The following is a 15,406-nucleotide window of genomic DNA, read 5'->3' as shown; positions in this document are numbered from 1 at the left end:
AGATGTACGTTTTTTTAAAGTTTCTATTCACATATGATTCAAGTCAGAAAGTGAGTTTTGAATCCCACGGCATAGTAAATATATTACAGTTTATTAAAATCAAATCAGCAAAGTCATCACAACATGCTTTCATTCATTGTGTTAACGCAATAGAATTTTGCATAGAGGTGCATTAAAAGCCTTTAAAATGAAATACAGAGCTAGTTTTAGGAGATGAGACATAAATCTCCACAAGTAAAATAAACTTTCAAAAAGAAGCAGTGCTCAGTGCCTGCTGCCTACCTGTCTACAGGTGAAGGTTTTGAATTCCGTGGTTTCTTCACTTGGGCATACAATGCTTCAACTGTCTTTCCTTCTCTGGGGCTCTGCGGCCTGGTGTTTAAAGGTAATGTGCCACTATCTGCTGAAGACGGATATGGACCAATTCCAGTATACAGTGGGTCACCATCAGGACCATACATTCGACTGTATTCTTGAATTTCAGCATAGTCACGTTCACGGGCCTGTTTTTCTCTCAGCTCTCGAGTTTTAGCTTGTATTCTGTCAATTCAAGCAACATGATAACTTCATTAAAAAAAAAAAAGCAATTCTAATTAATTACTTAATCTTCTGTTTAGAACAGGCATCTTGCAGAAAAGTTCTGTAAGCGTGAACTAAATATTCATAGAGGCAAATAGAAGAACGTGATGCAAGATGAATGAAGAAGCAAAGTATATAGGCCATTAACAGATGGCTGAACATTATAGGAAATTTTGTTTGTTTGTTCCAAAAACCAGTTATGTACATTGCCCTTACAGTGCGTTTCCCCAGCAATGTACCAAAATCTAAAAGTAATAATGCAGTGAAAGGTTCTTTTATAATAATGGTCATATCAGAATTCAGTCCATCACTCAAACCAAGGTATGCATACCTACTGCAGAGATAAAACATTAGTGTAAACATGAAAAACTAAAGCTTAAATGCCATATGAATTGGCAACAGAAGCCGTAAATTGACTATACCCTTGCAGGCTCTATTCAGCTACTCTATTTGACAAGCATGTGTTGCTTCCCGAGCCTTACATAGAGGAAAAAAATACCAGATAATAGGACTATAACTTACAGCAACTAGATTCAGGAAGAAATCACATTGTCAAAAACCCTACAATTCATTTTTTTTTCCCTCTTAGAACGGAGGCTAGCATCACACAACAGACCACAGTGTTCTACTTCTACCAATGTAAGGAGAGACAATCTTTTGTACAAGCTCTTATGTTTTCTTGTCCGTTTGCAAGGCACAAAATATACAAAGCAAAGAAACTCATATATGCTCACCAATTAACCACACTGACCTCTTTTTTAGGCTTTGCACTTAGGTTCAAACAACGTACAGGATATAACCAAAAATTCAGACTGCTACCATAGATTCTTCCCCCTTCCCTGCTCAAAAAAATACTGCATTGAAGGAGTTGAATGAGGAAATGCTGAATGTCAGGAAGCCCACATGTGCTGCCCTCTCAAAGTTATCTTAGTAGCAGACATGCCAAGTCTCATGCATTAAGCGTGAAACTCATGCATTAGGAAGGGTCTCATACTCTCAGGCTGTGACCCCCCCTCCCTTTCATGCATTGACCGCTGGCAGCAGGGGCGGCAAAATAGCGAGAGCCCTTGCCTGCCGGCAAACAAAGAAAAGAAGAGTTGGCCACAGTGGACCCCTATCCCACTGCGGTCCAAAGAGAAGCCAACAGGGCCACAGCCTGAAGAGAGGCTGGTGTGGCCATGGCCAATCTCAAACGAACATGGCCCAAAAAAAAGGCTGGTGGGGCTACGGAGGATTTATTTACTTATTTAATTTATTTTTAAAATATTTCTTGACAGCCTAACATCATTTCTAGGTAGTTCTCTTCAGGCTGCAGTGGATGGGGGTTGCTGAGGCCTGCTGGGCCTTTCTTCTGGCCGTGGTGGACTGGAGTCTGCTGCAGCTCAAAGAAAGGACCAGCCGTGGCAGACACCATTCCACCATGGCCGAAAGAGAAGCCCAACAGGCCTCAGCAACCTGATCCGCTGCGGCCTGAAGAGAGGTTGGTGGGTCCCCAGTGGAAGCCAACCCACTAAGTCCTGAAAAGAAGCCCAGCAGGGCCATAGCAGACCCTATCCCATCACGGCCTGAGCAAGGGGGAGGCTCTTGGTGTATGAGCCTGTGTGAGAGAGTGAGAGTGAGTGTGTGTTTGTGTGTGAGAGAGAGAGAGAGAGAGAGAGAGAGTGTGTGTGTGTGTGTGAGAGAGAGAGAGAATGTATGCATGGGAGGGAGTGCATGTGAGAGAATGGGTAAGTAGGTAGGTAGGTGTGTGTGTGTGTATATGTGTGTGACAGAAGAGAAAGTAATTGTGCCCTTTCCTCCATTTCCTCTCCCAACTAATCCACAATGATCACAGGGTGACTGGAAATCAAATGTTCACAGGAACAGAGTGTGCACTTTGTTGTCCTTATTGTTGCAGTCTGGGAAGCTGCAGTCCTGGTGTGGGCCCTTGAGCCGAACCACCCTGGGTAGAGTGGCTTGGGAGGGCACTCTACCCAGGGTACAAGCGGATCTCAGGCACAGATCTTCACCCGGGAACCAGAAACCCCCAGGAGGAGCCCGTAGGGTCCTAGAACCTTGGGACTTAAGAGACACAGGTACAGGTCTTCACCCGGGAACCGGGAACCCCCCAGGAGGAGCCCGTAGGGTCCCAGAACCTTGGGACTTAGGAGACACAGGTCTTCACCCGGGAACCGGGAACCCCCCAGGAGGAGCCCGTAGGGTCCCAGAACCTTGGGACTTAGGAGACACAGGCACAGGTCTTCACCCGGGAACCAGAAACCCCCCAGGAGGAGCCCGTAGGTCCTAGAACCTTGGGACTTAAGAGACACAGGTACAGGTCTTCACCCGGGAACCGGGAACCCCCCAGGAGGAGCCCATAGGGTCCCAGAACCTTGGGACTCAGGTCTCAGTCTCTAGGAAAGGCCTGGAAAAGGTTAAGTCACAGAGTCCAGTGGCAGGAAGCAGGTAGGCCCAGCGAGGGCAGGCCAGACAGGTAATTGGAAGGTGTCTGAGTAACCTCGTGGAGTGTGACTGGTACAAGGCAGGACCGGAGCCAGTAGCGTGTAGAGACTCAGACTTGGCAGAGAGTAGCAGAAGGAGAAACCCAAGTCAACCTGGCAGCCAATGGAAACAGTCCAGTGAACTGACCGGAGTTGGAGGCTGGCGGCAAACAGGAGCAGTCGGGCACAAGCTGAAGTCGGTGGCAGGCTGCAGGCAGAGGCGGAGTCGGGTACACGCTGACGTCAGGGGCTGGCGGCAGGCAGAAGCGAAGTCAGGAATGAGCAGAGGTCGGTGGCAGGCGGCAGGCAAAAGCGGAGTCAGGAACGAGCAGAGGTCAATGGCAGGCGGCAGGCAGAAGCGGAGTCAGGAACGAGCAGTGGTCAATGGCAGGAAGCAGAACAGCAGAGATGCAACTATTTATTTATTTATTTGAAACTTTTATATACCGGCATTAGTATGCATATATCATACCGGTTCACATTGTAACTAGAAGGCTGAAATTACAATCAACTGGGAGGGGAAACAGGGAGGAATATACATAGAGCAGGAGGGGTTGAAATTAAAGCATTAAAAAAAAAAAACTATAACAGGCTATTTACAGGTCTATACATGGAGGCTTAAACAGGTTAGTTACAGGAGTCTATATACAAATGGGTTCAAATTGGGTGGGGGCTGGTGGGGGGGGGGTGAGGATTAGTCTGGGTAGGCTTGTCGGAAGAGCCACGTTTTGAGTTTTTTTCTGAACTTGTAGTAGCATGGTTCAAGCCTGAGCGTGGTGGGGAGGGCGTTCCATTGTTTGGGGCCTGCAATGGATAGGGCGCGATCCCTAGTAGTGGAGAGGTGGGCTTTTTTTAAAGGGGGAATAGAGAGGGTGCCTTTGTTGACAGAACGAATGGGTCATTCAGAGCGTATGGGACAGAAGGGTTCATCAAGCCAGTTAGAGTTGTACGAGTGGATGGATTTGTGTACTATGGTTAGGATTTTAAAGAGGATATGGAATGCGATGGGGAGCCAGTGGAGTTCTTTGAGTATAGGGGTGATGTGGTCGGCTTTTCGTGAGTTGGTGATAACCCTGGCGATGGCATTTTGGAACATTTGTAAGGGTTTGGTGGTGGAGGAGGGTAGACCGAGGAGGAGGGCATTACAATAGTCAAGCTTTGAGGAAAGGGTAGCTTGGACGACAGTGCGGAAATCATGATAGTGGAGGAGGGGTCTGAGTAGTAACGACCCTCGTTGCAAGGCAATGAGAAACCCGATGAACGCCGGTTAAATCAGGCTTGGGGCGTGGCATGGTTAACTCAGGCGGAGCCAGACTTCCGGTGAGCGTGCGTCCATAACGTGCGTCCTTGCGCCCACGCGGGGCCGCAGAGAGACGGCCCCGCAATGGCGGACGCCCCATAGACCCAGCAGAGCCGCGGGAGCGGCGTTCCCGGCATAGAAGGTGAGCCCTGAATACGGCAATTAGGGGGGGAAGCGGTGGAGACCGCAACACTTATTACCGGTATTTTAATTATGGCCTCTTATTTGATTTGTCTGCAGGTTTAAAATACTGGTGTTTGGGGTTTTTTTTTTTTATTCTGATGAGTTTTTAAATATTGGATATTATTCCATTTATCATTTGTTTTGAAATAGTTACTTACATTAGTATGGTTTTACTATTATGACTGATGCTTTATATTTCTTGATTTTGTTGTTTGATATTTTATAAGGAATAGCATGGTTTCTTTTTCCCATTGTTGCACTGCACATGGAGTCTGGCTTGTGCTTTCCAGTTCATTATTTGTCTACAGGTTTCTGTTTATAGTTTATGGTCACTTTATTCTGCATGTGGCAAGGGTACGTCTGTGGTCTGTATTTGTGACTGAGGTGAAGCATTCTATTAGCGCATAGGTTCTGTGTAGGGATCTATAGCAGCCTGGCATTTTCTGTTTTCCTAATAGGAGGTGTATTGGTGTTTTAGGAGCTGGTATATTTGCAGTGTAGCCTTTTTAGAGGTAGGATTGTTACTGTTTGAGAGCTGGCAGTTATAGGTACAGGTGTCTTTTTTTGCAGGGTTTTCTGATTGGCACAGAAAACTGTACTTGAAATGTCCCTTTTCATATAAAATCTGTTATAAGTGCATAATTTTTAATTGTGTGTGGAGAGGGCTGGGAGTGGGGGGGCCAGAAGACTCGAGGCTGTAAGTTTCACCTAGGATGTCTAACACCATTGCAGCGATCCCGGTCAAGAGTCAGAAGCAGAAAATGGACATGGAGAAAGAGTAGACCATAGCAGCACTTGAGAGGCACACACAGGCAAAGACAGGAAAGCGAGACAGCAGGAGGCTGGGAGCTGGGAGGTGGTCAGTGATTATATTCCCCAAATTGTTGAGGATAGCAGTCTCTGACTGTGTTTACTGACCCCCTGACAGGGAATCCGCCATCTGCCTCCTATAGCACAGGGAGTAGAGCACAGATGGTCCAAAAGAGCCAAGATGTATTCATCTAGAAAAAAGTAACCAGGATTGCATTACTTGAATACTCAGGGTCCTTGGTTGTTACCGAACAGAGATCTAAATTTTCAGAAAACACATCCCCTGTGTTTACAACTCTCTATGTAACCTCCCTATGCGCAATTTATCTCCCTTTTACCCTATCCGTCCCAACCCCCTAAAATCTTTTTATTTTCATACTTACCCATGGACTGTAGCAGCGGCAGGCTACGAGGGTACATCCACGAGGTGTGTGTGCGGCCCAGCCATGCACATAGCTCCCCTTTTCGCCACATGTAGGCCTTTGAATATCGACCTTTAAGGGGGGGGGGGGTCATTTACTAAGCTTTTTTCCCCCATGGACAGATTGGGGAAAAAAGTAAATATGACCCTAAAATAGGGGAACTCTCCAAGTATTTGCAAATTAATGCTCATGGTGCCGCGGTTGTATACAGAATTGTTGCAACTGAATTGGAAGCCCAGAGGAGGAGGAAATCTGCCAACTACACCCCTGACCCCCCCCCCCCCCCCCCCAAAAAAAATGTGCAATTAAACAACTAAATCATTCTAAAAACAATATGAAAATATATATAATGGTAGATTCTTTTTATAGGAAGAAATGGTTTTAAGAACATGTTTTGCTTACGGTCCTTTTTTTTCTTAAGTTATTATAATCAATTTGGGAACTTTTTTTTTTTTTTTTTTTAACATCCCCAAGAGAATATCCTGTTGATCAGCCCTTGCGGCAACTGATATTTTAGTAATTCCAGATGGTCTGTGGTGTAAAATGACATTTCTGTTTCTTTACTGTGACCTTAATGGTCACAAAGTATCTATATTCTGTGGTCCTCCTCTAGTCTTGGCAGCGAGATTATGGCAAAGAAGCATTAGACAGCAGCTCTCAGCAATAATACACAGGCAGTCAATCAATTCTTCTGTGCCTCAAGAAACTTAGCAGAACTGTGTACAATTTATCCCTCATCTCCTCACAGTTTCTGTAACCACTAACCACTGCAAATTAATACCAGGAAAATTGTCATAGCTCAAAGCAAAAAATTCAAGGATAACTAACACCTTTTCACTAAGGGGGTTCTTTCATTTTATGTCTATTAGAAAAATATTTAGTTTACTTGGCCATTTATGCTCTGCCAAATAAAGCATAAGGACATGTCATTAATATATCTGTACAAATTCATAAATACATATTTCGCATAACTCACACATATATATTGTCGATGTCACAGATTGTTCGTAGTGGTGGAAAAGTTAGAGTAGCCTGCCTAGGTGCCAAGTCTGCAGACAGCTTTGCACTCATGAATCTGCTAGACGATTTTCAAAGAAAACGCCGCGCTTGCTTTTTCCTTTTGAAAAATTTGCTTATGAGGGTACGCAGGCAGAGAAGTCACTGCAGTGTTTGCATCCCCATTATTCTGCGGGTGAAGGAAAGAGGGAGAAAAAGGACATGTGCACATGTGAAAATGCCATTTTGCACACGCACTTCCCTGCCCCGATCTAAACGAGTCTCCGGGAGTATGCGCGCGGTGTGTGAGCCCTGCGTGTGGCGTGGCGTGGAGTAGCTGCCTCTGAAGTCAGGAGGAGGAGGGCTGCCAAGCTTGGGGACACCCATCCTGGAGGAGTTGCTGTCTGAGGACAGCATCGGTTGGAGGCTTCACCTGCTTTTTGTCTACAGAGGAGCATCCAGTTCCAATCCACTCCATTCCAGGATCTGTACACAGATTGGCAGATACTACCAGGGGACGTGTCCGTGGCTTTCCTTTCCAAAATGTACCTTCTGCCAGTATGGGCAGACTTTGGATTGACAAAGACTGATTTTTTTTTTTTGGGGGGGGGGAGGGACGGGACTTTATATTTCTGCATTGAATGTGCACTAAACAAAAGTGTGCCCATCGGTACCCGCAATCATGTTTATCAGTAAAAGTAGCTCTCTCTTTGAACACCGCTTACAACGGTGGTGCATGCTTATTTATACTGCACTGCTGCGAAATGCCTTCAGGAAACCCCCTAAGGAGTGAATTTTCAGAGGAGTTATACACCTAAAAGCGGTATACATCATGGCAATTTTCAAAAGCCCATTTCCGTGCGTAAATCCTTTTGAAAATGACCTCCAATGGATCTTTAAAGGCTTATTCTTTCCCTCTGCGCAGAAGAACCCAGGGGCATGGGAGCCGGAATGATCCACGGACGCCCATGTAAGCCCCTGACGCCCAGGGTAGGGGCTACATCTCTTTATATCTCTTTAGATTTAGGAACTTTGTAATATTTCATTTCCTTCCTCTTAAGATGATAAACTTACTCTTCTCCCCTTCCCCCTCCCAAAAAGGGAAATCATTCATCATTCCATAGCATAAAGAACAAAGAATGAGACACCTGAAAAAAAAAACCCCAAAACACACACACACAAAAAAAAACAACTTTATTTTTTGAGGGGGAAGAGTTGTTTTCCACCTTTGCAGCTAATTTCTTTGATAAGAAGTAACTAGTCATGGATCTGGCATGCACAGCAACAATGAATGCAAGACTTTAATGATTTCACTGAAGACTCTATCTAGCGATCTTTGGGGAGGAGGAGGAGGAGGGAGGAGAATGGGTTTGCAATATTTCATCCCCTTCCTCCAAGATAATAAAGTTCTTAAATCTAAATAATCAAATATACTAATAAGATAATAAGGTTAATTTCTTTCCTGCTGTCACTAAATTTACGTTAACAGTCTCTTTTCAGCTTGACGTAAATTAATGATTTTAATTTCAGGCTCCTCACTTTGGTTCCTTGCCCCTTCCTCTAATTAAAATGGATGATGTATAGTGAAGAGAAAAACACAAGACTCCTATTCTTGTTGCTATATTTCTATTCATTAGTAGTTCACGTTCATGGGGCTGCCTTCTAGCCTCAGTGGTAGTGGGGATAAAATAAAGAGAAGCTTGACTGTTTTCCTTTGAGACATGGGGACCCTCTGGCTCCAGGGAAATATACCGGAGGCTGCCAGTGTGAAATACCCAATACCCTGCAGGACCAACCAGCAAGCGCACGATTATCTGAGTAAACACCAATCTTCTTTCAAAAGCCATCGGGAGAAGGGATCTCATTTAAACAAAAAGGTAGAAAAAAAAATGCAAACAACGAATAAAATAATGCAGGGCTTCTTTACAGAGTGATGGAATAAAATGACTAGTTTAGATTATTGTAAAAATGCCACAGGGATGTTGTAATAACATGAAGAAGTAATTAAAAATCCTGTTACAGAATACCATATGCTGGCTGTCTCTCAAAAATGAATCACTGCCTTCATCTTTTTTTTTTTTTTGGTGGAAATTTCACTGGTAATTTTATCATTTCTTACTATGGAACAGAATAGGCAGTGGCAATAATATCAACCATCGTTGTATTTCCTTCCATATTACTTTCTCTGTGTACTGTAATGAAATTCACCAATTCCTACTGGCACCACAGCGGTGCCATCGATCATTATGATATGCTGTGTAAATTTGCTCAGGTTATCTCTGGGAAGTGGTCCCAGTGCAATATCACAATTTGCAGTCAGCGCTGTAGCAGGAAGGGCAACTGTACAATTCAGTACTTTCTATAACTAATTAATTCTAAGATAACTATATTTCTGGATATCTTTCTGAACATTAAAAAAAAAAAAAAGAGATGACTGATGACAGTAAAATAAAAGGTGGAGGGATGCTATCTGCTGGAAAGTGAGCTATGCCCACTGCTTCTCCAATCCTGTTCACCCCTTTCAAGGGGAAAAACCTTTTTTTTTCATTGCCTGCCAATGGCCAAGGCGCAAACACAAGCCTTGGGTCTTTGCATGCAGTGACCACAGGCTCCCTGAAAACCTACGGGATCGTAAGTTAATAATGATGTGCCGATGCGGGGCAGGGGGGTGGGAGGGATGTATAATTACTGATACACCGGGTTTTTAAGAAATTAGGTTTGCTGCAACTTTTCCCAAAACAAGACAGACTGGGTTTATTAACCTTCAGCTATTTCCAGAAAGTCTCAATTTTTTTTTTCAAAACATTATAGCAGTGGGGGGCAATACTCAGCCTTTATCATTCCGTGAGCTGCTTCAATGCTAATAAACCCACAACTTCTCCTTAATCTTGCCTCAACTCTATTTGGTGTTACTTTTTTTTTGTTTTTTTGCTACATATGGACGAGGCCTCAGTAAATAAGATGGCACAAGAAAATATCTTACTATGGCCAGTTGTGAAAGCGTGGCGATGGGCAAGACAAAGGTGGAAATTACCAAATAAAAGTGTTTGTTTCTGTCTTTATGCTTTTACAAGTGAGGTGAGGGGCAGAACTCCACATCACTATGGTATAAATTCTATAAGCAGCACTTCATAACTTCAGCTAATGAGACCATAAGCAAGTACTGCAGCACAAGAGGACGTATTGTGACAGCGATACAAAGGTGCCTTACAGCTGATGTGGGTATGAAGGAAATGAAATAGAAAATTCCCTATTCATACCTTCATTGGTGATGTCCTTCGCTGCCATATGAAGCTGGCCACAGTACCCACATGTTTGATGCAATCTGAGAAATGGCACATTAGTGCACAAATTTCTGATTTGGGCTGACATTGATTATGGAAAAACGAGCTGAACTTAAAAGTTCTAAAGGAAGGGCCTCTATTGTTAAGGGGAGATGCGGCAGAGATGTCGGATCTTAAGAAGGGCACAGATCTGCAGCTGGCATGCAAATGCACACTACAGCTCTAGACTGACCAAATACCGCCCAGCTTGTCGTTACGGCAGCAAAAAAGGATTGGCCTCTTGCAGATTAAAAAGATGAGATGATACGTTTCAGAAACACAAAGCCTCGGATGGATAAGAGGAGTCGTTGAAAATGTTTCATGGGACGCTCCCAGTAGAAGAGGTGGACAAGCTCGCCTCTGTGGGATATTCAATAGATCGGGAAATCACATTTTAAGAAGGTTTTCATAGCAATTATGGAATGTAGTTGTGGATAGAAAGATACTAGAGGGCATATGATCCTCCTGGAAAAATGTGATGGATGTGTGGGGTGAGAGTCTGGTTTTGGAATGGGTTTGGGGTAAGACAGCTGGAGGTATTAGTGAGTGTAGGATAGGGGATATAAAACGGAAGGGCATACAATGTGCTATGGGGAAGAGGGGATGTGCAAGGGGAAATCTAATTTGTAAAGGAAGTAGAGTGCAACACAGAATACGGCTAAGATAGAATAGTGGCTGTATTAGAAGGAATTGTATTGTTAGACTGATATGAGAAATAATTGTGCAAAATGCATGCTGTATGTTCTTTTTAAGTTTGTTGTTAAAGTTTGATGTGCTTTCTGCTTAATAAAAATTAATACAAATATCTGTTTATTAGAATTTTCCTAGAGTAGTGAAATCCAACAATTTTTATTTATGTACATTTAATATAAACATTTTGGTGTCAGTTATACTGTTCTCAGCTCTAAAGCCCTTCAGAAACTTTTTCTTTTTTTAATGTATAATTTTAATATTTGGATGGCAACAGCTAATGTGTAAAACTGATTCTCGAACACGGGGTGCACCGTGGCCTCTCTGGTTTCTAGGCTATTCATAATAAATATGTTTGTGATTCATTTGTACACAGCCTTGGTACTTAGACCTAATTCATGAAAAAATCTCATGCTATTTATTATAGGTAGCCTAAAAACTCTAACAAGCTATGGCACTCCCAAGCTGAACTGGTAATCACTACCCGCTTTATGACCACTAAATCTTATTTGCTCACTATATAAAATGGCTTTTTTTTTTAGGAACTGCAAATATAGAGTAGTTAATTAACTTTAATCTGTATTGTTCTTGCTTGTGGCACCATCCCACAGTTAAGAACATAAAAAATGCCATGCTAAGTCATACCAACGGTCCATCAAGCCCGGTATTCTGTCTGTGGCAGTGGCTAATTTGGGTCACTAGCAAGTGTCCAGCAGATTCTAATGAAGAGCATTCTCTATGGCTCATTCCCAGAAGTGACAATCTCCAAGTCCACCTGGCTAATTGTTAATGGACCTGACCTCCAGAAACGTATCCAAACCTTTATATAAACCCACTTATACACAGAAACATAGAACATGATGGTACATATGGACCATTCATACCCACCCACATCTTCTGTTCAGTTTTATAGTCCTTTTCTCCCCTTCAAAGATCCTCTACACTTGTCCTAAGCTTTCTTGAATTCTGACATTGCCCTCATCTCCACAAGGAGGCTGCTCTACACATTCTCTGTCCTTTCTCAGGTCGATACAGTAACGTGCGGTTAAAGATTCCCCGTCTGTAACATGCTGAGAGCGCACAATACAGACGAGTAAGGCGATCCAGCGATACAGTCTCCAGTTTCACGCGTCCTTAGCGCTTCGTAAAATAGACACATAACCCTTTCCGCACGCAGCATGTATATGATGTGTAAATGAACGAATTAGCTGTATAATGAAGGAATTAGCTATTCCCCTCCGATACTGTAACGGGCGCTGATAGTAACCCGCTGTTTTGCCGCGGCCTTAACGTGTTAGTTTACCGCCTCCCCCAGTAGGTGTTAGGACTGTGAGTCTAGTAACAAATCCATCGACACCGCTTAAGATACTCAAAAACAATAAAACACAATAAAAAAAAAAGCGATACAGAGATGATCGAGAAAATGTAATGCTGTGGGACACATAAAACCTGTCAGAAAAAAAAATAAAAATTTTTAAATACCTGTCAGAGGGCCGCGTGGGTCCAGGCGGCCGGCGGTGGGAGCCGGGGGCGGGTGGTCGCGTGTTAAATCTAGGCCGGGTCGCACAGACGCGCATTCATCCAGGCGGAGGAGCCGGCGGCAAAAGCAGCTGGCTCCTCCGCCTGGATGAATGAATGCGCGCCTGTGCGACCCCTGCGATTCGGTGCTCAAGGTGTGACGTCACGACGCCCGACGTCACGGCATGTGACTGCCTTGAGCACCGAATCGCAGGGGTCGCACAGGCGCGCATTCATTCATCCAGGCGGAGGAGCCGGCGGCTTTCGCCGCCGGCTCCTCCGCCTGGATGAATGCGCGTCTGTGCGACCCGGCCTAGATTTAACACGCGACCACCCGCCCCCCGGCTCCTGCCGCCGGCCGTCTGAAACTAACGCGCGTCCACTCGCCCCCGCCGCCGCCGCCTGGAACAGGCGCCCACCTGCCCGCGGCCTAGATTTAACACGCGACCACCCGCCCCCCGGATCCTGCCGGCCGCCTGGACCCACGCGGCCCTCCGACAGGTATTTAAAAATTTTGTTTTTTACACTTCCTGGTGCCTGTCATTTCAAATGTCATTTGAAATGACATTTGAAATGACAGGTACCAACGCACCCAGGTTACTGTATAGGCGCTGTATTAAGCGCCTATACAGTAAAATGGGTTGCGCGGGCATAACCCTTCCCTAACGCTTCATAGCCGTGGCATGCATTTGTATGCCATTAGAGGAGAGTATCAGGCGCTAGGTCAAGAGAACTGTGCGTGCGGGGAGGAAGGGTGCGCCTGACACTGCCGCACTGTTTCTACCGCGGCCTTACAGTATCAAGCTGTCTGTAAGGTAATATTTCCTTAGATTACTCTGGAGTTTATTCCCTTTTACCCTTAGCCCATAAAGAAACTAGGAAGATCAGGCCTTCTCATGCACCTCCATCTCTCTACTGCCTTTAGCATGGTTAATTACCAAATCTTGACGACCAGCTTGATAAACTGGGCATAAGCGGCATTGTCCAAAACTCGTTCCAATCCTTTCTGACTGGCAGACATCGGATAATAAGTTGAGGCATGGTCTCCACTAAAGCCTGTCCCCTGCTCTGGGGTGCACCCGAAAGCTCTCTGCTATCTCTCATCTTTTTCAATATTTACCTTCAGCAATTAGCCATCATCGGCAGAAGCCTCAGACTCAAAGTATACAACTGTGCTGACGACATCAGATATTCCTTCCACAACAAGACCCAAGAGATAATACAGTAACATTCCACAACCAATGCCTTATACCAGTAACAAACCGGATGACCAGCAACTGACTTCAAATAAACAAAGGTAAAAAAAAAGAGATCCTATGGGTTAGTTACACTCCTCCTCCAGACAACACCACTCCACTTACTTTTGGAGATATCACCCTACACCCACAGCATGAGTAGTACTTGACTACGCCGTCACCATGGAGAGCCAAGTGAAAGCAGTTGCTAAAGCAGCATTTTGGTGCCTCTGCTACATGCCCTTTCTGCAACTGATTTCAGAACAGTCATGCAATCACTAGTACTCTCTCAAGTAGACAAGGGGGGGGGCCAAACTTTACTGCTGCTTACTGGAGCCGGGGCCGGGGGAGTCCCCCTCTTAGAACTCCGTGAGTGGGGGTGAGGGGGTGCGGCAGGCCGTTACAGTGGCAAGTATACCGCACAGAGGGGCTGATGTAATAAGCAACATTAAAACCACCGCAGGTTTTTGCGTGTACTTGTCCAGGGTTTTACACGTGGTTTTCCCGTGCTAGCCTTACGCAGGTTTGTAATAAAGTGCTAGGCACAGGAAAGACGTGCACATAAACCTGCTTTGAAACACACGCGGCTGGTTTATCGCAAGTGCATGCAAATGAGGCAATTAACTATTCACGGGTTACGCAGGGAGCTGCGCATTGGTTGGGGAGGGTTTTTTGAACACGGGTTTTATAGTGCCTGGGTCAGGAGAGGACTTAAAGCGTGAGTCTGGAGACCGGTTTACTCTGAGGTAATCATGGATTACCTTCAATTTTTCTGGCTTGTTTGGAACATTTTTGTGGCTTGTCTGTAGAAATCTCTGCTGCATTCCAGCGCCTGCTGGCACCCACCGGTTCAGCGGCCACACGGTCAGAGATGGAACATGAAGGGGTTAGACATTGCGCTACCCACCCTTCAGTTCCACTCCTGTACCACTAACTTCCTCACTGTTTTATAAAAGGGGAAGGCTTTCACCCTGAGAATCACTCTTGGGACACTAACTTATTGCAGGTTTCTGCATGGTTTATTACAGAGGGCCTGAGCATGCGTTTTTGCACGCGTTTTACTTTTACGTGGATTTTCTGCATGCATCTCATTTGCATTTGGGCCCTTTATTAGATCTCACAGAGGTGCCTGCTTTTGCTGCACGTGCCAAAAATAAAATACACGCTGACAACTAGCAGTGATTTCACTGTGGGTCTTATTACATTGGCCCCAGTAGAAGGACAAACGCAGCAACCATACCAATAAGAATTATTCAAACCACTTAAACAGAACATCTAAATAGTTCAAAACTCATATAAAAATGTTTCAGCTACCCATTAAATATGTCAATACAGACACATCAATTAATACCCAATAATTAAAACTAGTAAGAATTTTAAAAAATTCCCTGCTCTCTGAACCTGTGAACTTTTGATTTCCAGATGTCCTGTGATTGTCATGAATTAGTAGGCAGAGAGGAAGGGGGGTTGATGCTCTCTTTCTCTCATCCACCCACCTAGCCACCCACACACTCAATGCTCTCTCTCACCCATACACACACACACATACACAATATCCTCTCTCTCTCTCATCCAATAACACACACACAATGCTGTCTTTCACCCACCATACACATATACACATGCTCTCAGTCTCACCCATCTAGAAACACATGCTGTCTCTCACCCATCCTGACACACATTCTCTCTTTCACCCACACACACAAAACTCCCTTCCCCATCCATACATACAAACACTGCTTCTCTCACTCACTTTTCTCCCCTCCAGCAGCAGTCTCTATCTTCAGCCCCTGTGGCCAACCCAAGTGTGGCCATGATGATTACAGTCATGCCACACCACTCCTCTTCTAAGGCCCCACCGTCAATTCCG

At 44.8% G+C, this 15,406-nt stretch overlaps 1 protein-coding gene across 1 annotated transcript in view; it reads right to left on the bottom strand.

The window, feature by feature from the left end:
- The window catches only part of PARD3 (par-3 family cell polarity regulator), a 1,467,145-nt gene that overhangs the window by 345,118 nt on the left and 1,106,621 nt on the right, over positions 1-15,406 (bottom strand). Inside the window, 1 exon segment of the mRNA XM_029588581.1 lies at positions 283-540. Coding sequence (XP_029444441.1) covers positions 283-540 — 258 coding nt within the window.

This window comes from Rhinatrema bivittatum, chromosome 2 (assembly GCF_901001135.1).
Source record: "Rhinatrema bivittatum chromosome 2, aRhiBiv1.1, whole genome shotgun sequence".
Taxonomy (NCBI): Eukaryota; Metazoa; Chordata; class Amphibia; order Gymnophiona; family Rhinatrematidae; genus Rhinatrema; species Rhinatrema bivittatum.
Note: the sequence above shows the minus strand (reverse complement) of the source record. Positions and strands in the feature narration are given on the sequence as shown.